This window comes from Colletotrichum truncatum (genome assembly GCF_014235925.2).
Source record: "Colletotrichum truncatum strain CMES1059 chromosome Unknown Contig_0010, whole genome shotgun sequence".
NCBI classification, from domain to species: domain Eukaryota; kingdom Fungi; phylum Ascomycota; class Sordariomycetes; order Glomerellales; family Glomerellaceae; genus Colletotrichum; species Colletotrichum truncatum.
Genome location: NW_027222407.1, coordinates 2,975,173 through 2,998,473, shown reverse-complemented (window position 1 = coordinate 2,998,473; position 23,301 = coordinate 2,975,173). Strand labels below are relative to the sequence as shown.

At 47.8% G+C, this 23,301-nt stretch overlaps 10 protein-coding genes across 10 annotated transcripts; 4 read left to right on the top strand and 6 right to left on the bottom strand.

The window, feature by feature from the left end:
- Positions 1-212: 212 nt before the first annotated feature.
- CTRU02_214300 (Zn(II)2Cys6 transcription factor) lies at positions 213-2,699 on the top strand (the record flags this gene model as incomplete). Its single annotated transcript, XM_036729608.1, has 6 exons — positions 213-281; positions 380-474; positions 540-704; positions 757-909; positions 979-1,280; positions 1,333-2,699. 6 exons carry the CDS (start codon positions 213-215, stop codon positions 2,697-2,699), a joined length of 2,151 nt encoding a protein of 716 aa, XP_036578779.1.
- A 233-nt stretch (positions 2,700-2,932) lies between these two features.
- CTRU02_214299 (uncharacterized protein) lies at positions 2,933-3,907 on the bottom strand (the record flags this gene model as incomplete). The annotated part of the gene is made up of 1 exon (XM_036729607.1): positions 2,933-3,907. One exon carries the CDS (start codon positions 3,905-3,907, stop codon positions 2,933-2,935), a length of 975 nt encoding a protein of 324 aa, XP_036578778.1.
- A 1,507-nt stretch (positions 3,908-5,414) lies between these two features.
- On the top strand, positions 5,415-7,536 carry CTRU02_214298 (uncharacterized protein; the record flags this gene model as incomplete). The annotated part of the gene is made up of 5 exons (XM_070206223.1): positions 5,415-5,540; positions 5,609-5,709; positions 5,790-6,683; positions 6,743-6,794; positions 6,859-7,536. 5 exons carry the CDS (start codon positions 5,415-5,417, stop codon positions 7,534-7,536), a joined length of 1,851 nt encoding a protein of 616 aa, XP_070060255.1.
- Positions 7,537-9,063: 1,527 nt separating this feature from the next.
- Positions 9,064-10,798, top strand: CTRU02_214297 (major facilitator superfamily transporter; the record flags this gene model as incomplete). The annotated part of the gene is made up of 5 exons (XM_036729605.1): positions 9,064-9,275; positions 9,361-9,830; positions 9,883-10,148; positions 10,204-10,452; positions 10,502-10,798. The coding sequence occupies 5 exons, from the start codon at positions 9,064-9,066 to the stop codon at positions 10,796-10,798; spliced, it is 1,494 nt and encodes a 497-aa protein (XP_036578776.1).
- A 614-nt stretch (positions 10,799-11,412) lies between these two features.
- On the bottom strand, positions 11,413-13,225 carry CTRU02_214296 (uncharacterized protein; the record flags this gene model as incomplete). Its single annotated transcript, XM_036729604.1, has 5 exons — positions 11,413-11,651; positions 11,705-12,518; positions 12,596-12,747; positions 12,818-12,986; positions 13,073-13,225. The coding sequence occupies 5 exons, from the start codon at positions 13,223-13,225 to the stop codon at positions 11,413-11,415; spliced, it is 1,527 nt and encodes a 508-aa protein (XP_036578775.1).
- A 4,085-nt stretch (positions 13,226-17,310) lies between these two features.
- CTRU02_214295 (KilA-N domain-containing protein) lies at positions 17,311-18,239 on the bottom strand (the record flags this gene model as incomplete). The annotated part of the gene is made up of 2 exons (XM_070206222.1): positions 17,311-17,324; positions 17,453-18,239. 2 exons carry the CDS (start codon positions 18,237-18,239, stop codon positions 17,311-17,313), a joined length of 801 nt encoding a protein of 266 aa, XP_070060254.1.
- Positions 18,240-18,694: 455 nt separating this feature from the next.
- On the bottom strand, positions 18,695-18,865 carry CTRU02_214294 (uncharacterized protein; the record flags this gene model as incomplete). Its single annotated transcript, XM_036729602.1, has 1 exon — positions 18,695-18,865. One exon carries the CDS (start codon positions 18,863-18,865, stop codon positions 18,695-18,697), a length of 171 nt encoding a protein of 56 aa, XP_036578773.1.
- Positions 18,866-19,559: 694 nt separating this feature from the next.
- On the top strand, positions 19,560-20,911 carry CTRU02_214293 (uncharacterized protein; the record flags this gene model as incomplete). The annotated part of the gene is made up of 6 exons (XM_036734111.1): positions 19,560-19,741; positions 19,878-19,977; positions 20,037-20,105; positions 20,151-20,238; positions 20,288-20,805; positions 20,864-20,911. The coding sequence occupies 6 exons, from the start codon at positions 19,560-19,562 to the stop codon at positions 20,909-20,911; spliced, it is 1,005 nt and encodes a 334-aa protein (XP_036574156.1).
- Positions 20,912-21,427: 516 nt separating this feature from the next.
- Positions 21,428-22,469, bottom strand: CTRU02_214292 (DUF218 domain protein; the record flags this gene model as incomplete). Its single annotated transcript, XM_036734112.1, has 2 exons — positions 21,428-22,157; positions 22,213-22,469. 2 exons carry the CDS (start codon positions 22,467-22,469, stop codon positions 21,428-21,430), a joined length of 987 nt encoding a protein of 328 aa, XP_036574157.1.
- Positions 22,470-22,696: 227 nt separating this feature from the next.
- On the bottom strand, positions 22,697-23,208 carry CTRU02_214291 (uncharacterized protein; the record flags this gene model as incomplete). Its single annotated transcript, XM_036734113.2, has 3 exons — positions 22,697-22,702; positions 22,759-23,099; positions 23,151-23,208. The coding sequence occupies 3 exons, from the start codon at positions 23,206-23,208 to the stop codon at positions 22,697-22,699; spliced, it is 405 nt and encodes a 134-aa protein (XP_036574158.2).
- Between the last annotated feature and the right edge of the window lie 93 nt (positions 23,209-23,301).

Below are 23,301 nucleotides of genomic sequence, written 5' to 3'. Positions count from 1 at the left end.
GAGGTCCGCAAAGCAGGCGGAGCCAAAGCGGGGCTCACTCGAATGTGGCTGAACAAAACAGCCGAGAGAAGCCGAACTCCTCTTGTCCCCAAGTGCCGCATCGGACCAGGTCCGAAAACCCTGTTCGGAACCAACTTGCTTAACACGACGGGGTTTTCACAAGCTGTGCATTGGGCTTGGGGGAGCGGCCCTTGGCAGTAATCTGGCTCAACATGGACACCTGTGCAGATCGTTTACCCAGACTTCCAGCCTGCCAGTTATGCTATCAAAAGAAGATCAAAGTACGTACCTTTTGGTGACGCACCCACCAAACCCGTCCAGCCAACGTTGAGACTCCATGCTGTAATCTTTGCTGGCGATGTCAGCTAATGTCCTTCAGTGTGACAGCACAAGGCCGAAATGTACTCCCTGTACGAAAAATGGGAGCGAATGTATCATTCTGATTTCGAGTGGAGAAGAAACATTATCAAGGGCGTGAGTAGTACACTCACTCACCGTCAACTGTGAACTGGAAACATGAAGGCTGATTTGAATGACAGGGAGATCAATCACCTCGAGCAACAAGAGAGGGAGCTTTCCGCGAGACTGCAGAATCTAGAAGATGTAGTGAGAACAACTGACCCGACTGATCAACGTTCCACCGATGTTGGTCAGACCGTATCCTCAATTGAAGGCTCGAACGTGTCACATGGCGAAGGACTTGGGTATGTTAAGCAGGAGATCCCCGGTGCCAGTAAATACTGAATACTCGTCTAGATTTATGGCGTCTCTCTTCACTGATCCAGATTTAAGAAGAAACAATACCGAATTGCTTCAGATCTTAGCTAAAGTACCGAGCGCTCCCGAGCCAACAGTTGTGCCCTGCGGGCTGCCTTCATCAGAAGATGCCGAAGTACTTTTTGAGAAGTAGTATGTCTGCTGATCTCAAATATCAACTCAATGATCTATGTTGCCCTTTTCTCTAATTCTATTCTGTAGTTTGAGTTGGTCTCATGTTCTGAATCCTTGTCTTTGCAGGGACGAAGTCAGAACACTCTATCGTCGAATCTTTTCGTCTAGGCCCGATAATCGGACATTTCCAGATTACGACTTGTTTCGTGCCTTCTTGATTTTGGCCATTGGTTCTATTTTTCCCTACCAAAACGGCACTCACAGTCAACACCCCGAAGGCTACTATCTTGCAGCACTACAACACATGGGGGCCGACTTTCTCACTCGAGGCCTAGACTCTGTGCAAGATTTGCTGTTGGTATGCCGATTTGGCATATACCATCGGATAGGTAAATTTTGCAGAATTAACCTTCTTGACTATTTGGATTAACTGTTCTCCAGGTACCTCGATTTGGGATGTAATTCGACTTTGTGGGCGCCTTTGTATTGAGCAAGGCTTGCACCTCGATGATCGACCACGCCAGAGTCTACTACGCACTCAAATGGAACGTCGAGTTTTTTGGCAGTTCTATATGATTGACAGATATAGCTCTACCCTTCTCGGGAAACCATTCGCTATTGATGATCATGATATTGAAACTGGCTTTCCAGCAGATGCCAACGACGAAGACCTTGTTGCCGCGAACCAATCAATACGAGACCTTGCCGAATTTCAAATGTCTCATGTTTCACTGGAACCAAATGAAATGAGTGTGTTTTTCACATCAATCCGTTTGCGACAAATTTCGTCAAAAATCCACACAGAGTTCTCAAAACTTGCCCGCAATCATTCAGAGCCTTCGCAAAATCACCTTGCACCAGGCCATATATACACAACGTTGGGTTGTTTGATGCAGGAGCTTCAAAAGTGGAGAGATCATGCACCAAATTTTCAACAACCAAAGTGTTTATTCGAATCCCAAGATTGGTATGACCTTTTACTAGCTCGGGAACAGCTTTATCTAGTCCGACGTGCGATCGATCTCCTGCCAAAAAGAGACAGCAAGATACCAAGGCACGTTTCTATTCTGTATCTAAGAACTGCACTTAGCACCATAAGGGTGTACTCGACCCTTTTTCAACATCGCCCGCTTATCACGCATACACGAAGTTATTTCCACATGATGTTTACTGCTGGCTTATCAGTCATGTTTTGTGTTTCTTCGGCAACTGCTCTCGATCAAGAGGATGTCCAGAGGGCTTCTGATGGGTTGCAACAGTGCGAGGAAACCTTGCGGGATATGGTAGAACAACTCTCGAGCGCAAGGCACTATATCATTGTCTTTGAAGCCCTCAGGCGCAATACGTCACGAAAGCTGAACCGCATCGCGGAATCTTTACGATCCAATGCTATCGGTAGTGCTGGAATAAATGAGCGGTGGAACTCGACCGTATCTTCCGCAAACTTAGGCAGGCCATCCTTCAACTTCAGGTCTGGCCTACACACCGATACAGGGGGTGAAACGACCGGCAACAGGCCTAACTCAGGCGTACAAAGCTATCAATCAGCTGAAGATACCATGTCAGGCCACTTCAACTTCTCGTTCCCTCTAGATAGAACAAACGGAGACACCACATCTTCGCTATTGAACGTTGGGAGCAATTATACTTCTCTTGAAGTTCCCGAGAACTTCTCACCAGATAGCGACCTATTTGACTGGGCATTTCTTAACGACGATACTTTATGGAATATGGAAACTGTATTGGGAGAGTATGTGTATGGCGACCCAACCAGACAATATGGATTTTTAGATACCTTTGAGTTTTGAATGACGATTAATACCTTCAACACGATAATGTTTACATTCTTTCGTGGTTTGAATTATTCTGCTCCAGAGTGGTTGATAACCCCTTCTGGTGGCTACCAGATGTAAAGGTCCATTTCCAGTGCCAATGGTGAAACGTTTTAAAAGTTAAAGAAATGTTTCTGAGCTGAGTTCAGGGATTTATGATATTGTAAAAAAATATGGAACGAGTTGTAATTCTATTTAAGGTATATCCTCTACATTGCCCTACTCTTTGCGTAATCCAACAAACGTGTAGCAGCAGCCATTCCAGTTTGTACTTGTGTCTCCCTTGTTGCAGCACCAATATGCGGCGTGCTTATCGCCCCAGCCTCCCAGAGTGATCCATACTTCTCTTGGCTCGGAGGCTCTTGCTCATGACAATCCAAGCCTGCGCCCCAAATAAGACCCTCTGACAAAGCTTCCTCCAGGTCTGCTTCGTTAATGATGCCACCACGAGCTGTGTTGATGACTATTGCTGTCTTCTTCATTATCTTGAATTGGTCATACCCAATCAAATCCTTTGTAGTCGAAGTCAACGGCATGTGAACTGTCACGATGTCAGAAGCTGACAGAACCTCCTCCACTGATTTAGCGCGCTGATGGGGTATTTCTGCCCACGCTTCAGAAGGCAGATAGGGGTCGTAAGCAATCACAGTTGCTTCAAATGCTCCACGGAATATTTGGGCGACAGACTTCCCAATGTTGCCCATGCCAAGTATGCCAATCTTCTTGCGATGCAAAATAAGACCGGAGCATTTCTCCTTGGGAACAAGAATACCAGAGTTCTGTCTTTTCGTAATGCTGCCGACTTGTCTCGCAACCGCCGTGGTCAATGTAAGAACAAGCTCAGCAACGGCTCGAGCGTTGACTCCTGGAGTGTTGAAAATCTTGATCCCTCGGGCGGAGCAGGCGTCTGCATCGATTTTGTCAATGCCAACGCCTTGTTTGCCAATGGCGAGGAGGTTGGGACAGGCTGCAACATCTTCAGCTGTCAGACGCGATGATCGCATGAGAAGAAACTGGGCGTTTTCTTTCCATTTCGCGTGCTCTGGTTGCCCTGGGAAAATGGCGTTGAAGTTTTCTTCGCAAAATGCAATAACCTCTGGCTGGAAAGAGTCTAATACGTAGACGGTGGGTTTGATGTCAGGCAGAATGTCTGTTGAATGGTCAGACACTATACCGGGGGCCATGATGGACTAATTGGATAGATGGTTGAGAAAATGAAGTTAATTAAGATAGAAGGTATTGGTCAGAAGCCTAAACGCGAATGTTTGCGTAGCAGGCCAGCCAGGTAACAATACGTCGGTTTCCGGCGGTGTGAGGCGTAATACTTATTCTCACGCACAGGGAGTACAAGTTGGTTTATGAAAAGTACCAAATGCGAAGACCAAATTACACCTAGACGAGGTCATCAACTGTTTGATTTGATGCAACGCTGGTTCGGAGGTGTTCCGGGTTGTTCGGACAGCCACCGGCTGATTGACCACTTTCTCCCTGCGGCGGACTTCGACTAGCGGAGCAGCACCGAAAGCCCCTACCTTAAACATTCATCCTACTCGAAAAGCGTCAGCACGAAGGGCCGATCATTAGTACACGGAAATATAGACCAGTCTCGACAGCCTCGGCTTTGATCCGAAATGGTAAGGACGCCGTCGCTAAATACTACTATAACAGTGGTCTTGTCGACATAGCTTGTCAGGCGCTAAGAGCAAAGAAGATTTGTATCAATCAAATTAGTAATACTCGTTAGTTTACCGCCTCAAGTCGCTATGACAGTTTCATCACTTGCTCAAGGAAACACTTCTCTGCAATGAGGTAGCATCCATGAGCGCCAAGCCGGTCAAGTCGGATTCGCCTCCCAGTACCACAAGCTCTGTAGGTGCTTTTTATAAGAAGCATTATTAATTTGACCTTGAGACGTTTCTCGACTCCGTATAGCGGCATCCTGGGCCTGCATCTTGCCTATCGTCCAGGTACCAACCAAAATCCCCTTTGCTTAGAAGTTCTCGACGGTGACGCACTCGACGTAATCGTGCTACATATCTGCAGCATTCGGAATCCACGTCTCTTTTATCATTTAAAGATTCTAGTCCGCTGGTATTATGAACTACCTACTGCTAGTTCTGTGCTATACTTGCCAAGATCTTTAATATCAAGTACACTTGTAAGGCGATGCTACATTTGTATGAGATTAAGAAGCAGAGGTGACTGAAGGGAAGTTCTGGAGAGTGGGTACTTGGTAGGTTATGGCTGCTACTGACATCCCACCCACTGTATACTGAACAGTTCAATTCTTTCACATTGCCCATTCTTTGCGAGTCCCATAGTATTGCACGGGTAACACGTTGAGTGGTCTTAACGGATGCGTGGAGTGAAAGTTTTGGCACCCGGTAAGGTACACAAGCAGACTTTCGTATCCCCAGACGAGTCTAAAGAACCTGGGGTTAGCGGCGCCAATGACTAATGGTAATCTCCGGGTCACGTGAGAGGGGGCGACATCGGTTGGTTCTGGTACTTCTGGTTAGAGGATCATTTGCCATGCGCAGATATAATCAACATCATCATGTTCAATACTTTCACGGCATGATTGAGTTTTCTGTTAGTCAACCAATAACACAGAATTAAATTCTCAATGCCAAGTTCATCTATCAATAAAAAACAGGCAGCACCGCCAGGCAATCGACGGAGGACCTGGTCATGACATCAGTTTCCTCGGGACGTGAGCCATCCAACTCTGGCGAGCCCCCCGAATCTACATCTACTCCAGAGACACCAAAAACTCGACCGCAGGCCTGCGAAAGATGCTGGAAACGAAAACAAAAAGTATGATCGCCGTTTTTGGAGCTGATCTCATAGTTAAGATGGCTGACTTCTCGCTTGACGTTCCCCAGTGTGATCGGCGGTTGCCATCTTGTACCACATGCCAAGGACTGGGCGTGGAATGCATCCCTCGTAATCAAGACTTCAATAAATTGTCCGAGCTCTCTCATACTTCTGTCATCGGGTAAGTTCTTATTGGTCTTTCTGGGGGACATTGGTTTCATTCGAACTGCTCGGACTAACTTAGCTCAGGTATGTAGAGTCATTAAAAAAAAGGGTCGCCGACCTTGAAGAACAAGCTTCGTCGAGAAAACGAGCTCGTACCAGTAGCCACATAAGCGAATCAGTGGTTGGTCCCTCACTTGTCAACGCGGCTCACGCCGAATCTCAACGCAATGATCACGTACCATCAAGCTCTACAGTGGCCCGCAGCGCTCAAAGAGGTAACGAAGATTCCTCTGTCCGGGCCACTATGGGCGCGATTGGTTTCTTGTCGCGCAGTGCTATGGCTGAACCGCGTGATCATTCCGATGATCTGCCTAGAAAGTTTTCTCTGGGTGAAATTATCTCGGGGGCACTGGCTATCGATGGCCGAGATCCCTCTACAGCTTCCCCTGCGCCTCGGGCTCCTGCCATTGACAGCCATTTCACATCACTCAGCCACGATGCAATGAGTGGCTATTTCCAAAGGTTTCTTGATCAGACCGCTTTTCTAACGTATATCAACGAGGAGAACCTCTTGGAACAATATATGGCCGTAGTGGCCGACAACGAGCTACGTAATGAAAGTAAAAGCCCCTTACAGGTTTTCAACACCCATATGGGCCTGGCCATTGGCATCCTGATGTCACCCGATTCCAGCCACCTGTCATTATTGAGCGCCAATTTCCACGCGATTGCTGTTAAACAATTGCCTTCTGTCTTGCGTTCTGAGGCACCCACTGAGCACATACACTGCATGGTCATGCTTCTTGTATATTCGTTATTCAACCCCAGTGGAGGCTCAGCGTGGCACCTTCTTGGTCTTACAGTTAAAACTTGCATTTCAATTGGTCTCCATCGAGAGCCGGATGCTCACACTGATTTAACGCTGGCTGAACACAATAAGAGAAGATGGTTGTTCTGGAGTGTCTATCTGCTCGACCGGTAAGCATTGGCAACATGAATGGCGATACCAATTTAGTAACGCCGATTAGGATGCTTAGTACAGTCATGGATCGTCCGCTGAGCATACAAGATGACGACATTTCTGTGCGAGTGAGTCCACCCCTTCTCCTTACTAACGCAGGCGAACGGATCGGTTATAACATTGGTAACATAGGTACCACCAGAAGAAGGCGATACGCCGTTATCAACGAGCGATTCCTCTAAAAGGTCGTCTCTGTGCCGCTATCTTCTGCTTTATGCACAACTCATATCGAGTATAAGAACTAAGGGAAAGGGTAATATTCTTCTTGATTACAGTAACTTCAGTCATTGGAGGGATTTACCGCCAAGTATGGAACGTTTGCAATCAACGGCTCAGAGTACCAAAGATGTCTTACATCAACTTTCTGCCCGAGCTTTAGCGCAACTAGTCTCGCCCACAGCTTTGCAAGAGGTTGATGCAGGACTATTACTTGGGAGTGTTAATGATGTCGAAATGGACGCCTTAATGACTTCCGACCAATTCATCGGCCGGTGCTACGATCGTTTTACGGCCGGAGATTTTGTGGGTAGCTTCATTGATGCATACGATGTCTTTCAAGCTGGAGTTGTTTGCGTCTGCCTTACATGGCGTAAGGGCCAAGAGTCTCCGACGGAGCGCCGTCTTACGAAAGTAACTGAAATCATTAACAAGGCATCCACACTGGTCACTGTTATAGCGTCAAGGTTCCCTGCATTGTCGGCTTTTCAACGAGTATTACTCGCTCTTTCTACTCGAATAGTGGATAACAGTAATAACCCGTACACTGTAAGGCAGATCATAATCCTAGTTTGTCATTTGACAGCTTACTAACGCATTCTGGAAGGCGAATATATTTGAAGAATTTCCCGCTGTTGTTCCTCGTCGCATACAGCAACTGATTCGACATACATTCGCGTAAATCACACTTCATTGCGACCCCAGTTTAGGTTCACCATTTCACATTTCACGTTTAGCGGGGCGGACGAGATGCGTGTCATGGAGGTTATCTCATCAGTGAATAGGGCACATCGCTGCTCCAGACAAAACGAAATTTCGCTGTAGTTGGGCCGCTTCCGCTCTGCTTTTAATGCACTTTAGATCTTCGGGTTCTTAACGCTAATCGGTTCCATTGTCTTTAAATGGCAGTCTTGACTAAAGCTCTAATCATAAATGGTAGTATTGAGGTCTTTGGTGAAATAGAAAATGTCAAAGCATGAAGGTTCATCCAAATGTTTGATGTCATACCCTTTGGGCCAGTATGTGATCACTCTGACACAGGTTGACTGAAAACTCCTGCAGACACCATTAGTATTTTTCTTTCTTATAAACATATGCTCTAGGTTTCCAATCTAACGATATTCCCTGTACTGAGCGAATTGCAACTTTCGATGCAGAAGTACTCGGAGAGGCTCCTATGAATATCGCACATATCGTCAAGCAACCTTCCCAAATGTTAGTGATTGGGTCGAAAAAGCCGCTAGCATCAATTCATCTTCTGGAGACAGTTCCTTGCGCACAAGTTCCAGAGTCCGTGGAAAATAGGTATGGCATTGAAGAGAACCTGGCACTTTCTGTCCCCGATTGGGCATAACCCCAGATGCTATGTAACTGTAGCCCAATGGCAGTCGATGGGATACATTGTTTCGAGAGCTAGCGTCGAGAAAACAAACAAACGCCGCATTTGCGGTGATGTTCATTGGTCTCTGAGTATTCAAAAGGTTAGCTGGATGGGATTGCGCAAGTTAAGAGCGTTGGCTGCTGTGGCGCTCTTGTAACTAATGGTTAATTAGAATATTTCCTAAATCTGAATAGTTGGTGATAATCTAGACCATGTTCGGGCGAAAGGACAGACCTCAGTACTAACCTAATTCAAGGACAAAGAAGATGGAAGGATTTAGCGATGGAGCCAAATTCAGGGTAGCTAGTTACTATCAGGCCATATGACTCGAGCCAGTGCTGCCATGGCTTGTATTTGGCCAAGAAATACGTGGGCCGTTGATGGCCAGCGGCGAAAGATGCGCTGAGTTACACACGGTATTAGTTATAGATGCGGGCCAAGCCCGAGGACTTGACCTTTGACATCGGACGTCTTCCGGACCGTTGGGGTAAGAACCCCAGATAACCCGCAACATACCATAGGCTACTCATTTGGATCGCGGGGAAATGGGACGCTTGGGTGTGGGGGAGAGAAAATCTGGGCAAATGCCAAGCCATTGCAACGTTGAATGAGGTGAACGCTTGTGAGACTGCAAGTTGTGGTAAAAACATAAATACACAAAGTAACCACAAGAAAACTCTCTGCTTGGTAGACCAAACGATCCATCTCGCCTTGTCTCAAGCTTTAGCCTAACAACCAAGATGACGAACTCACACGACTCAAAACGGGGGTCGTTGGACATCAAGGTTGGAATTGAGTTGGAAGAGACTGCACCTATCCGCGACCCCCTTCTCCAACACTATGAACTCATCCGAGACAAGTCGCCGGAAGAACTCAAAGCCCTCGATAAGGCCGTTTGTAAGCGACTAGACTGGAAGTTTCTTCCAATGGTTTGCGCAATGCTGCTGATGAAGTGAGTAATATCATGTGGCGCATACAGTTTTCAAAGCTGCTGTGCACCCTTGACTTTCAGAGCTTGTTGTTAACATGGCTTCCAGTTACCTCGACCGAATCAACGTCTCCAATGCCCGTTTGGCCGGTATGCAAGAGGACTTGCATATGTCAGACACCATGTGGTCCGCTGGAATATCGTTGTTTTATGTTGGATATATCATCTCACAGGTGCCTGCAAACGTGATTATCGCCAAAGGCAAGCCGCGGATATTGCTTCCGTGCTGCATGTTGGGTTGGTCCTTTGTGACCATATCCATGCCTGCTGTAACTGCTGGCTGGGGATTCCTCCCGTGCCGCTTTCTTGTTGGCCTCACAGAAGGCCCATTCGTGCCGGCTGTGTCTCTCATGACGTCGTCCTGGTACACCAAACATGAGTCACCTCTTCGTATGGGAATATGGCATGCTGGCAACACCATATCACAGGCAATTTCGGGTCTCCTTGCTGCTGGAGTTCTCGAAAATATGGATAACATCGCTGGCCTATCCTCGTGGCAATGGTTTCTTCTACTTGAAGGTACTGTATAGCACGCCATTCTGAGTTTCAATTACGACTAACAATTCCACAGGAATCGTTAGTATTATGGTTGCTATCGCTAGCTTCTGGTTTCTTCCCAACTTCCCCGAATCTACAGGCACTTATTTCCTCTCTGCCGAGGAAGCACAAATGGCTCAATATAGACAAGCTGTGTCAGCCGGCGGTCGAGCTGAGGACGATGAAGGTGATTACTGGGGAGGCGTGTGGATGGCACTCAAAGACCCATTCACATACTTCTTCTCCGCTATTCACTTCTGTCTCATCATTGGACAGTCTTACAAAGACTTTTTCCCGTCGGTAGGTTGTTGTTATTAGTATTGGAACTTTTGCACCCGACTTACAACATCAACAGATTTTGAAAACACTAGGCTTTAACAAGACTACCACGTATCTTATTCAGGCCCCTCCGCCCATCATTGCCTTTTTGGTCACATTGGCTATCTCATGGTCCTCAGGTCGTAGATTGGAGCACGGATATCACATTATTGTGCCCATCCTTCTGACACTTGTCGGCTGCGTGGTGATGATAACCACCCTTAATGTTGGCGCCAGATACTTCAGCATGATTTTGCTGGTTACTGGACCATTTGTCGGCCTCAATGTAAGATCCATTGAATTCGATTTTTGCTATTTAAACACAAACTAACCACCAAAAGCTTCAAATATCTTGGGAAACAACCGTGGTTCCACGCCCTCGTACCAAACGAGCAGCGCTGATTGCCATTGCCAACTGCGTCTCTTCCGTCTCTCATTGGTTCACACCGTATTTCTTTCTGCGAAACCAAGAACCCTACTATCAAACTGGAGGCGGGCTTATCATTACTGGCTGCGGCTTGACGGTAGTCTTTGTCCTCATCACAAAGTGGTACTGTCGCAAGAAGAACAAAGAATTGGAAGAGCAAGAGAGGCTCGCAGGAGAACCAAAGGGGTGGAGATTCGCCTCCTAATCTTACAATAATGTCAGCCATAGTACTTAGCGCTAGAGGATTGAAGATATCAGAGGTCTTCAGGTTGGCTCTCGTCCACATGTAGTCAATAAGTTAGGGTAATTTGCCTTGCACAATACTCTCTCATTTATGGAATACGTCAAGATTATCTTCGTCGGACGCTGGCCCTTTTTGGTGTATACAGTTTTCAGTAGTCTTGCGACCTTGTCTTTGAAAAAGAACATGAAGTGTTTGAAGAAACCAATTGACACGATTGTTGTTTGCAACAGGCCCTCCACTCCTACTTTGTCAAGGCTTAAAGAGAGGGACCAGCTTTACAGAGGAACGACTCTATTATGCCGTTCCATTTGACAGGATTTTGGAGAGAGATTTCACAGGAGGGTGTCTAGGCACTTGTTTCGACCAAAAGGATTTACACAACTCAAGATTGATGTAACTCCTCAGTTCGGGAATGTAATATGTTGTCAATCATAACGATGATGTATTTATGTCATAAAATTTACCGCTGATGGCTGTCTCTTTGCTATCCGTTACTTACTGGTTTCAGTGTCCAAGACGTTTGAATGACCAACCAGTCGGGCGTATGAAACTGGATTCTTCTGCTCTTGGTATCTCTATAGAGTGTATTGATATAGAGGGCTCTTCTCGCCCATTCCGTCCAGCTGTTCTTGCGTGTACTGTTGCCGGATGTGAGCCTCGGACAGTTTCGCCTTCTTTTTGTTCAAATTCCACAACAGGAATTCCAACGCAAATGCTGATATTAGTCCTAGGCAAATGATTCCCAGTGATGTTCCATATCCAGTAGGGTACCGCGGGCCCTCCTTATCCAAAAAAATGTTGGTTCCGATGAGACCTAAAGAGATGAGTTTTCATCATTGTATTATGTTTGCTGACAAATTTACTTACTTCCCAGATTACCGGCTGCTAGAAGCCAAGCAATTCCAATAGACCGCTTCCAGGATGGAGCTAAATTATTGCCTATCCACGCAGTAATACCCGGAAGGAGAGGGTATATGCCGATCTGAGCTAATACTACTCCAACGTACATGGCTGATACGTTATTGGCGACGTCTGAGGAGTATCGGAAGAGAACACCAAGTGCCACTGCAAGCACAGTCATTGGGCCGGCTATGAACGGCATACGCCACGAAAATCTGTCTGAAAATCTGCCAGTGATCCATGCCGCCTCACCACCGCAAAAGTATGGAGGAATGGTAAGGAGTTGAGCTTTCTCGGTAGAAAACCCCAGTTGCTTGATGATCTGTGGCATGGTAAATTTGAAGGCGGCATTCGGAACTGAATTCGCCCAAGCAAGCAAGATGCCCAGGCCGATTTTCCAGTCTGTCATGGTCTGGAAAAGCAAGCGCCAAGAAAGTTTGTCGCCTTCTTGAGTCTGGGAGCGGACACCTGAAAGGCGAAGACGCAAGTCTATGAATCGTTTTTCTTCATCACTGAGCCACTTGGCCTTTTCTGGCGTGTCCAGGATCAAGAATGGCATTGCAAGCCCTGCCGTGATAGTCACGACTCCCTCGAGAAGGAAGATCCATCTCCATCCCTCTATACCACGTATACCATCCATGCGAGCAATCCCGAAAGCCAAAAGACCACTTAGGGCACCCGAGAAAGCAGATGCTGTGTAGAAGATGGCGAGGCGCTGTTGAAGCTCATGTCGTGGATACCAGGTCGTAACAATGTAAACTGCACCAGGGAAGAAGCCGGCCTGATGAGTAGATATTTTTTAATTAGCCAGTCTGCACTTTTAAGCGTTATTGAGTCCACCCCATTTCAGAAACTTACCTCGCATAGACCCAGAAATACTCTGCAAGCAACCATTCCTTGAAAGTTTTTGACCACTCCCATAAGTGTCATAACAGTGCCCCATGAAAGAACCAAGAAAGACAGCCACAAGCTAGGTCGAACTTTCTTAAGCACAATGTTCGAAGGGATCTCTGAATGCCTCAAGAGTCAGCATTCTGTCCATTTTGAAAGAAGCTATATCAGCGAGATGCGGGATATTACCAAAAATGATATAGGGGACGAAAAAGATTGTGCTGGCGATATTGTATTGATTTCCAGTTAGTCCGAGGTCTTTGTCCATTCCTTCAATCTTCGCATTACCAATATTTCCTCTGTCAATGTGCGACAACAGGTAGAGAAGACCCATGATAGGTATCAGCCTGTAGTCAATCTAGGTTGGGGAAAGAAGCATTAGGATCTGTTGAAAGGAATCGAGTAATTTGTCAAGTTTAGCTGGTATGTGAGACGGTTTCTCACCTTTCTGACCACTTTTCGCCCAGCTTTTCCTTCATAGCTTTTCATGAATTCTGCATCTTCGGATGAGAGGCTTGCATAAGGATCAGGAGTTATCCCTGATTCTAAGCATTTGGCTTCCGGCTTTGACATTTCGATTTCCGTATTCCCGGCCATGATTCGTCTGGTAAGTCAGATTGGTTGATGCAGGCCTTGACGAAATATGCAAGACTGGAAGGTTAGCCATGGTTATTTGGTCTTAAGCACTTCACGTTAAACAAGAAAAACACGAAAAAAGTCGGACAGGATCCGATTAGTTTCAGGGAGCTAAATAACAGATTTGTGGGGCTTCGGTATTGTCCAACTGATCTTGTGGGCGAAACCAGCACAGAACGCTCAGAATGGGAAAAGTGGTGTTGTTGGTTGGAAGAACTAACTAACTGGCTAGAGGGCTGTGGAGGCTGGCTAAGACCAGTGGTGGCGGCCGTCAGCCCACGTGACGGGCCGGCGAGGCCTGCCACCCACACCCCCTCTCAGACTCCTCAGCGAAAAAGCAGTAGAATAATAGGAAATACAGGAAAAGTCCCAAATCCTCCAAATCCGAGGAGTTCTCAACTATTAGAAAACTCGGTCAATTACCGGTTAAACCTGGCCAATAGGAGGCCGTGAAATCCTCCGAATCCCGAAGTCTCAATATCAATAGTCCCACAGTCTCAAAATCCCCCTCTCAATCCAATCCCTCCGCCATGCCCAACAAACGAACGAATTCCTTGTGTTTGACCGCAACCAGTGGCTTCGTGAGTCCATCGGCGGCCATATCAGCGCCCTTGATGAGTCGGAGTTCGATGCTTTTCGCAGTGTGAACCTCCTGTATGATCCATTTGTATCGGACGTCGATGTGGCGGGTTCGTGCCTCGTTGAGTGGGTTCATGACGTTGTCGTAGCCGTTGGCACTGTCAGTGAACATGATAGTAGGCGTGGTGATGGGTTTGCCGAGCAGTTGGGAGAGGCAACGTCTGATCCACTTCACAGCAATTGCCGTAGGTGTGAGATTGATGAATTCAGCCTCCGTGGTGCTCAAAGTCACGAAAGTCTGTTTCTTTGACTTCCAAGCAATCGGCGCACCAGCGAGGAAGACGACGTAACCACCTGTCGAGACTCGTGATGGCTTGTTGTCAGCGAAAGAGGCATCTGCAGCAGCGTAGAGCCCCAACTCGTTGATCGTGGGGATGCCTCCAAGTACAATACCGAGATAAACGGTGCCCTTGAGGTATCGAAATAAGTGCTTAATAGCACGAAGATGGGCCTTAGAAGGCCCTGAATTCGCCTGTGACAATTTACTGACGGTGTAGGCCATGTCAACGCGAGTTCCAGCCACCAGGAAGTTAAGGCAGCCGGTTTGTTCGATGTAAAGTTGTTGTTCGTCAAGCGAGCACTCGTTCTTGTCCCAGGTGACGGGCAGATCGTCAGTGGTCGCCATAGGCGTCTTGACAGCACTCAAACCATCAAAGTCGAATCGTTGAAGCACTGCTTTTGCGTACTTGGCTTGGGAAACGAAAATCTTACCGGCAGCTCTGTCGCGTTCAATCTGGAAACCGAGAAAATCGGTAGCCTCGCCGAGGTCTTTAAGAGAACAGACCTTCTCGAGGAGACGACGAACTTCCATCATGACTTGCTTGTTGGGAGCGGCGATGGCGTTGTCGTCGACGTACATAAGAACGTACGCTTTAATCTTGTGATTGACGAAGAGACAAACCTCCCCATCAACAGCAGTGAAGCCAATTCGTTCCATTTCACCCTTGATAAGTCGAAACCACCAAAGTGGTGATTTTCTCAATCCATAGAGTGCCTTGTGGAGCAGCCAAACCTTGTTGTCTGCAGTGGCGTAGCCAGCGGGGGGCCGGACGTACACCTTAACCCCCTCTGGAATCGAGGCGGCTAGGAAAGCAGTGTCGAAATCATATACTTCGTATTCAAGATCGAGAAGTGCGACAACTGCGAAGAAAAGGCGGGTTGCGGTGGCAGAGGCAACTGCAGCGTAAACCTCTTGCGATGACCAGTCACCTTTCTCGTGGTTTCCACAAACCACATATCGGGCCTTGTAGCGCACGATTTCGTTGTTTTTGTTGGTTTTGATGTCACATACCCACTTGCCGGGCAGGACTTTAGCGTCACGTGGTGGGTAAACGACCTCGTAAACCCCCTTTTCCGTGAATTGAGTCATCTCTCGTTCGAAGGCTTGTTCCCACTGGGGCCACTGTGGGCTCTTCTGCGCCTCACGGTAGGACTTCGGGATCACCACGCCGTCGGGTAGGACTTTCGAAAGGGCAGTGGCAGAAAGCACGCTGAGAGAGAATTGACGAGAAGTTAGTGAAGCTGGAATGTCAGCAGATAGAAAAGTCTTTTTAGTATAAGAGCGTACACCATTGGCGGCTCGGTAGTGACCAGGTGGTCGCTGGGCTGAGGCGCGGCGAGGTCGAGAGGACTCTGCCGGCTGACTCGTTGCCTCCTCAACAATCGTGGAGAGGGAATCAGGGTCCTGGTGATCAGTTTCCATTGTTTCCACGGAGGCGACGAATTCGTCGTTTTCTGGTGGTGGAGACATGAGATGTGTATCAGTAGGTGCCATCGCTTTCCCAACGATGGTCTCATCTGGTTTGGGATCACCAGTCACGGGTTTTTCACCTTCAATAGGCTTCTGACGGATGGTGTACTGGATGATGATATCTGGTTCGACAAACGCAGCATCATGTTCAATTTCATCAATGTTGGGTGTGCCAGTAGTTGGAGGCAACACTGTCTTGTGCGGTTCCTCACGAAATCGAACATCTCTGCAGCGAATAACCTCCTTTCGATCAGGCAGGTAAACGTAGTAAATGTGGCCACGAAGAGAACCGTAACCGACGAGGAATCCCTTGATTGCTCGTGGTTCCATCTTGGCAGAGCGCATAGGGCGTCGAGGGCCCTTCTTGTGTACGTAGGCAGCACAGCCAAACGTTCGGAGATGTTCAATGTGGGGGGCCTCACGTTCAGCAGCCAAGTTCAGCTCTCTCGCCATGATCTCGTGAGGGCTCAAGTTACCCTTGGAGGGTGTGGGCAAGAGGTTGAGAATCTGAGTCACCGAATCAATGCTGTAATCCCACAGTTCCTCTGGAAGGGACATGTCAATCAGCTGTGTTCGAGCGCCTTCGACGATGGTACGACCAGCACGCTCAATAGTCCCATTCATGGAAGGTGTGTGGGCAATAGTCGTGTTGTGGCGAGTACCCTCGAAGTAGGGGTCGTTGAAAACCTTGATTAGCTCGGGAGCATTGTCAGAAACCCAAACCTTGGGCTTGAGGCCGGTGAGACTGTAGAATTCAGTGTCCCATTTCTTGATAGCTGCCAGGATGGTGGCAAACTTGTGGTTGGGCAGAAAAACAACCCAGTGGTAACCACTATACTTATCCATGAGGTGTAGAACCTGACGGTTCCCTTTTGTTGATAGGGGAAGAACACCAACGAGATCAAGGTGAATTTCATCGCCAATACTCGTAAGTGGAAGTGGGTGGTCTCGACTAATCCGTTCAGTGGATTTGCTGAGATGGCAAGACTCACAGAAGAAAGCGTCAATTTCTGACGTTGTGAACCGAATGCCAACACGGCGGCAAGCCTCCACAACACGTGATGGGTGGGCGTGAACCAGCCGGCGGTGCATCAGTTCAAGAGACGGTCGCTGGGTAGCCCGGAAGGCGGCGAGGCTGACAGCAATATCTCGAGGCACGTGATTTCCAGTATCATGAGTCTCAACGACGCAGACGTCAGAAACCCAATGAACTTTGGCAAGGGAAGTGCGCTGTGTCACGTGTATGAGGCTTGAGGTCTGCCAATCATATTCCACGTGATCACGACGAAGTTTTCCAGGGCTCAGTAAGTTGGCTGGGCTGGAAGGGTTGTACTCAACGTTGTGAAGTGTCCAATCGTGAATAACGTCAGGGTTGGTGGGGTCTTGGGTCTGGAAGAAGACGGTGCCCACGCCAAGTGACCGGACTGGGGCGCCGGAGGCAGAAGTGGAAGGTGTCAAATCGCTCTTTTCAGCGTACTTGACGAAATATCGCAAGTTGTTGAAGGTTGAAGTAGTACAACCAGAATCGAGAACGATATCGTCTCGGGTGATGAGGTCATCGCGGGCAGCAGTGAAAACTGCTGGGCTGGCGATGGAGGCAAGGGCAGACTGACCCAAGATGGCAGGTGACGCTCTGACAACAGTCTGGCGGGTGCCATCAACAGAAGTAGGCTGATCCCAGCGGCAGCGATCGCCACACACGTGCTTTCTCGCTTTTTCAATCAACTTATCCCGGTTGACGTAGTGTAGAGGGATGAGATTGGGGTGGGCGACATAGCACTTTGTGGTCTCGTGATCACAGTTGCAGTGGTCGCACTTCTTCTTTTCCTTGGAGGCAGTGACAGTGGAGGTGACGGTGGTGGTGACGGCTGGAGAGGCAGGACCCCCACTGCCAGCAGACTTGCCTCCAGGTGTGTTGCGAATAGTGGCATAACTGCGCTTTTGATCCTCGTCTTGGGCAAGCGTGTAAATCGTATCAGCCACCTCATTCCACGTGGGATGGGTGGCGCCCTTCGATGTGAAATGCTTGTACGTATCGGGAAGTCGGTCCTTAAAGAAGTTAAGGAGGAAAACAGCGAGGAAGGAGTCTGGCAGACGACCGTGAATGGTCTCAATACGCTTTCTGAGGTGGTGACAGCGATTGAGGGCATCGTGAAGAGTCTTGTGATCGTTGGCGGTGGTCTTGGCAAACTCGTCAACAAGAAGAGTCTTGTGATCGTTGGCGGTGGTCTTGGCAAACTCGTCAACAAGGGCAGCTGTGGCGTCTTGTGAGATTCTCGGAATGTGCTTCTCGAGCGCCTGCCACAATTCGTAAGGGTTTCCATCGTCAACCCAACCCGCTGTGCAGAGTCTGTCAAGAACCGATTCGCTGGCGTTCATGAGGAGACCATTCGTGACGTTACGGTTCTTTCTCCATTCCTCTGCAGCGATAGGGTCAGCAGGGCGAGGGACGTCAGTCTCGAGGAATATCTCGAAGTCGTATCCTCGCAGGGTCGCTGTAACAAGCATGCGCCATGTGTTCCAGTTGGATTCACCTTTCAGGCGAGGAAGAGGCGTGAAGACGGTCTTGAAGTCGTTTTGAGACATCTTGAAGTGAAAGTGAGGGTATCACAACAGTGCGGGACAGACTTATAGTCGCACCTCGATCACAGGCGTTTCTCCGAGGCCGCAGCTTTGGAGGCGTGTCTGTACGTTAGATGGCTTACTTTCGCTGCCACCTACGCGTGCTGTTGGATTGTGTAGGAGGGAGAATCTTGCGTAAGAACACGAGAAATGGGTGGAATTGTGAGATCCGACCGTAGAAATACGGTGAATCGAAGGGAAGAATGAATACTCGTAGAAGATACGAGAAACTGATGGGCTGGTTCGAAAAACCGAAGCTGAAATGGTTGAATTCTCGTGAAAAACGAGGAATCGAAGTAAAAGTTGTAGTTGTGACTGAAAAGTCTGTTGTTGACCGTGGTGTTCGTGAAAACCAGTGGGTTGTGGTGGTCGGTCGCGTGCCACGTGATATTCGTGCGCGCCAGGCAGCCAATGTCGCGTCAGAAAGTGAAATTCGTCAGCGAAGAGGAAGGAAAGAAAGCGAGAAAATCGCACAGAAGGGTAAATAAAGCGAATAAAATCGCAAAAATTCGTGAATCAATAGAAAATTGACAGACGAGTAGAATAATGGGTAAAACGACGTTATTCCGAAAGAATAACGCTGGGCTCATAACCTGTGGGCGAAACCAGCACAGAACGCTCAGAATGGGAAAAGTGGTGTTGTTGGTTGGAAGAACTAACTAACTGGCTAGAGGGCTGTGGAGGCTGGCTAAGACCAGTGGTGGCGGCCGTCAGCCCACGTGACGGGCCGGCGAGGCCTGCCACCCACAGATCTAGATATTGAGTCTGGGGTCAGCGCTCTCAACATCCCCATCTCCGCATTTCCTCCGCATTTTCTCCTCATTACATGTTTGAACACCAGGCATCGTATTCTTGCCCTCTCTAATCGTGAGTGTAAATCACCTTACACAACGGGATTGTGGGGTAGACAATGTCTGCATCCGGGCCCCACTTAGGTTGTGTAGTCGGAGCCTCTCCGTCCAGCGGACCGGCTCCGGCACAGTTATGACTGACTTCGGAAACGCCCCATACCCACACCATAAGCCACATCCATATCGAGCATTCAATCGGCACGTCCTCGTCTGATGCCGAGGCAAAGTTAACAACGGAGAAGCTTTAACCAGAAACCGCAACAACACTTCAGTCATTGTTACGACAGGTTTTAACTCCTGCATTGGTTAAGTAAGAGGTGTTGTGAGTACCATTTCGGCAGACACATCATTGCTTGGTCATAGATCAAAATTTCTCTCACTCCCAATTATCACTGTCGAGAACTTAACTTTTTCATCTACATTATCTACAAAGATGGTTCCAGACAAATACCCAAGTTTTCGGGACCTTCCTCTTGACAAAAAAGGGCCACACGGCAACGCCTGGGGTCTTTGGGGCCTCGATGACCAACTGGGTACACTCAATCTACTTACAGATGATGTCGTAGCATGTGCAGCTAGAGAAAACATCATCAATGGCCAAAGAGTATCTCTTAAGTAGGTATACCTTGCCGAGAGCGGTATACCACTTGTTTTGCGTTTGGAATTTGCTTCTGGTGTCTAGTATAGAAAAAGCGTTCGCGGCAAATGAGAGTATTCTTAGAATCTCTGCTAACATAGAATTGTGTAAAAGCTGGTCCATGACGGGGGCTTCATATCCAAAGTTTGCACGGAAACTGCTTGAACTGAACACTATCAATAAAGCTCCTTTGAAGCATGCTCATGACGATGAGGTAGGCATCTCTACGACAGAAAGGACTTGACAAGGCTGTGCTAACATGGTAAACCTTAGTGGAGCTTCAACTCGCAGTGTAGTTCACAGTGGGATGGATTTCGACACTATGCTTACCAAGATGAAGCCGTAAGTTCTCATTCCTTGTTCTATAATCTAAGAGATCATAGGTAGCTAAAACCTCACGTGCCGATGCAGCTGTACTACATGGGGCGCACTGCCAAGGACTTTGCTGAATCATCGGTCCCAAACGGAATACAGCGTAAGAGCCTTTTAGTCCACTGCTAGCAACAAAACTAATTGGTGATAAGATGTATCCAGCAAAGGGATTGCTGGTCGGGCTGTTTTCATTGACTGGTACGCCTGGGCTCAGAAACGCGGGCTTGACGTGGATGCCTTCACGTCCTATGAAGTTCCGTTTAGCCAACTCATTGACGCCTTGAACGACCAAGGCATTAGTAAAGATGTATTTCGGCCAGGCGACATTATTATTATTCGATTCGGTTACCTATCACAGTACGAGTCAATGAGCAATGAGAAACGGGATAAGCTCAATGAGCTTTATAAGACGAAGAAACCCGACAATATTGGCATCAAGCCATCGAGGGAGCTGCTTGAATTTCTGTGGGACAACAAAATTGCGGCAATATGCGGAGATACCAGATCACTCGAAGTTTGGCCTTGCAGAGACACGGAGTGGCACATGCATGAGTGGCTCCTTGCAGGTTGGGGCATGCCAATAGGAGAGCTCTTTTATCTAGAGGACGTCTCCCGCCTTTGCTCATCGCTAAGTCGATACATATTCTTTCTATCGAGTTCTCCCATGAATGTAAGTCCTCGTAGGCTTTTCCCGACCCTACTAAACCTGCTGATCGTTGTTTTTACAGGTGCCGGGAGCCGTTGCAAGCCCTCCTAACGCCTTGGCCTTTTTCTAATACTTGGAAGACCAATCCTCCTGATTAGCAGCTCTGCCAAGCTATGGTCTGTTGGTATTAGTCTCAATTACAATCTTTTCTTCAAAGATTTCATGTAGAAGATTAAACCGATTAGAAAGGCACACTCAGTGAGAGCTTCGGGTGGCTTAATAGAGGCAGACATTGTAGAGTACCTTGTGAGAAAATTTTCAGGCTCTCAGCCAGCTTCTCACAGTGTGGCTTCTAGCAACCCACCGCGAGAAGGGCCCAAGGACCTTGCTTCACTTGCTTCCCAAGCAGTTAAAGCTCTTCGTCAAGTCTTTAAGAACGCCCGGCTTGCTAGTCAAGTCACATTGGAAGTTGAGCTCATGAAGATTCCCGTGATATTGACAATGCCCGATAGTATATCCAAACATACTCTATGTAGCTGGTGAGAGCTCGTTGTCGATCTTCAAATGGTTTGAAACACTACTAGCGGGCTGGACAAAGTATGCATTGGAACTATAGTAATTATAATAAGAGATAAATGAAGTACACTCATCGGTCTCTCTTGTCCTTTCCGAGTATGCCGTCCAGGTGTTTCCAAGCATCTTCAACCTCCTCGGGAATGTCTACATGAACCAGGAACCCCTTTCCGTTGGGTCCATAGCCGCTGGCGTCATCTCGCAAACGGGGTATTTCTCCCATAAGCAAATCTACAAAGCGTCTCATATCCCACAAACCGCTGTATTGTGTACTGGTTTGGTGAGCTTTGAAGTACTCAAGGTGAGCCAGGGGATCCTCTTGACCACCGCCAGCAGAACCTGCCAAATTCACGAGTACTTCTGGTGTAAAAGTAGGCCAGCTAGTCACTCGAGGCTTAACGCCTGGACTGTTCGAGTATGTTTTCTCGAAAGTAGCAACGGTTCTCTTTGACATGGTGGGATCCTGCACAACAACGATTGAACGTGGCGAGGGTACTCCACAGGCCTCCAAAACTTTCCGAGACTCAGATGCATTAGCTCCACAGTTTGTTGACTTGTCTTCAACGACGATGAGTAGTCTATCTCGATCACCAGGGAGTAGTTTTGACCCCGCCGACCCTACGTCGAGGGCGCGTAGTCCAAACCATCTCTCTGCGATCATCTGTAGTACGCGGGACTCTGGCTTTCCTTCAACCTCGCTGGCAAGCTTGTTGTAGGTTGGATGCTTTGCTATTGCTTCGTATAAGAACGGAGTGGAGTGCCCAATGCCACCACAAAGAACGAGTATCGTGTTTCTTCCGTGCCTGCAGACATTAACAGTTGGCTTCTACCCAGAATATGCTGGAGGACAGTAATTACAAGGCAATTTTCTTGTCAGCAATAGTCCCATCGGGTGTAGAACTGCCCGAGAATGCTGAGAAAACAGCATCAGCTAGTGATAGCACTGAAGATGCACAAAAGACAACGGCATCAACGGGCTGTGCGGATTGTATGTCATCATCAGCTAGGGATGTTGGCAGACTTTGAAAAAACTCATTGAGTCCTTTGGCCCCAGTAATAGATTCATCGGCTAGAAATCTAGAAAGAGTGTTGACTGCATCTACCGCTTTTTTCATGTTTACGTTTTCGATGGAGTTGTGTGAATGAAGGAAAAAAATACAATGATAGGAATGTTGTTTGTTGAATGGGTGACATTCTCGGCTGGGCACCCCTCAATTCCCCTAGATACTTCGCCCCGCGCTAACCCAATCCGGTACTTCCGCGATCCACCAAGGGCTTTCTACCAGTAGCATGAAACAATATTGTGTGACTGAAGTTTGTCTCTCGTCTACAGCGATGCTATTTACCACTACGCAGCTGTTAGTTTGATATCTGATATGGTCTTGACTGTTTCATATCACATACAGTACATTGAAAAGACTTTGCTCTGAAACCATTGGTCGGGCTGAGGCAAGATCTTTGATAATTGCCCATCGGAATAGGGAAAGTTCCCAGTCGGTCGCAGTTCTCTCCTGCATAGAACCAGCAGGTCGCAGGACCCTCGGGCTCAACAAGAACTGAGGTTGGCAAAAGAGATTCTCTCGAACAACCTTCAGGTCCTTGCCATCCGCCTCTCTTGAACTGTGAGCAAGAGACTCCGGGCATGTCTCTGTCGAACGTGTAGCAGTTTTGATTAGTGCCATGAAGGATGCGGTACATTGTGTCGTCGTTGGCATTACAGCCTTTGACGTTATTGTAGATTGTTACTACAAACCATTAGTTAAAGATGAAAAACTCTGGGACCTGTAAGATCATACACTCCCAGGCTGAAGTACTGGCTAACCAGAAGACCAGGGCGATGTGTGAAATTTGCATTGTTGAATTCTGAGAATCTGTAAAGCGAAAGTAGTTGCCAGTGCTTTGATATGTCTTTACATAGGGGATCCAGCGCGAACAAGCTTCTTTTAT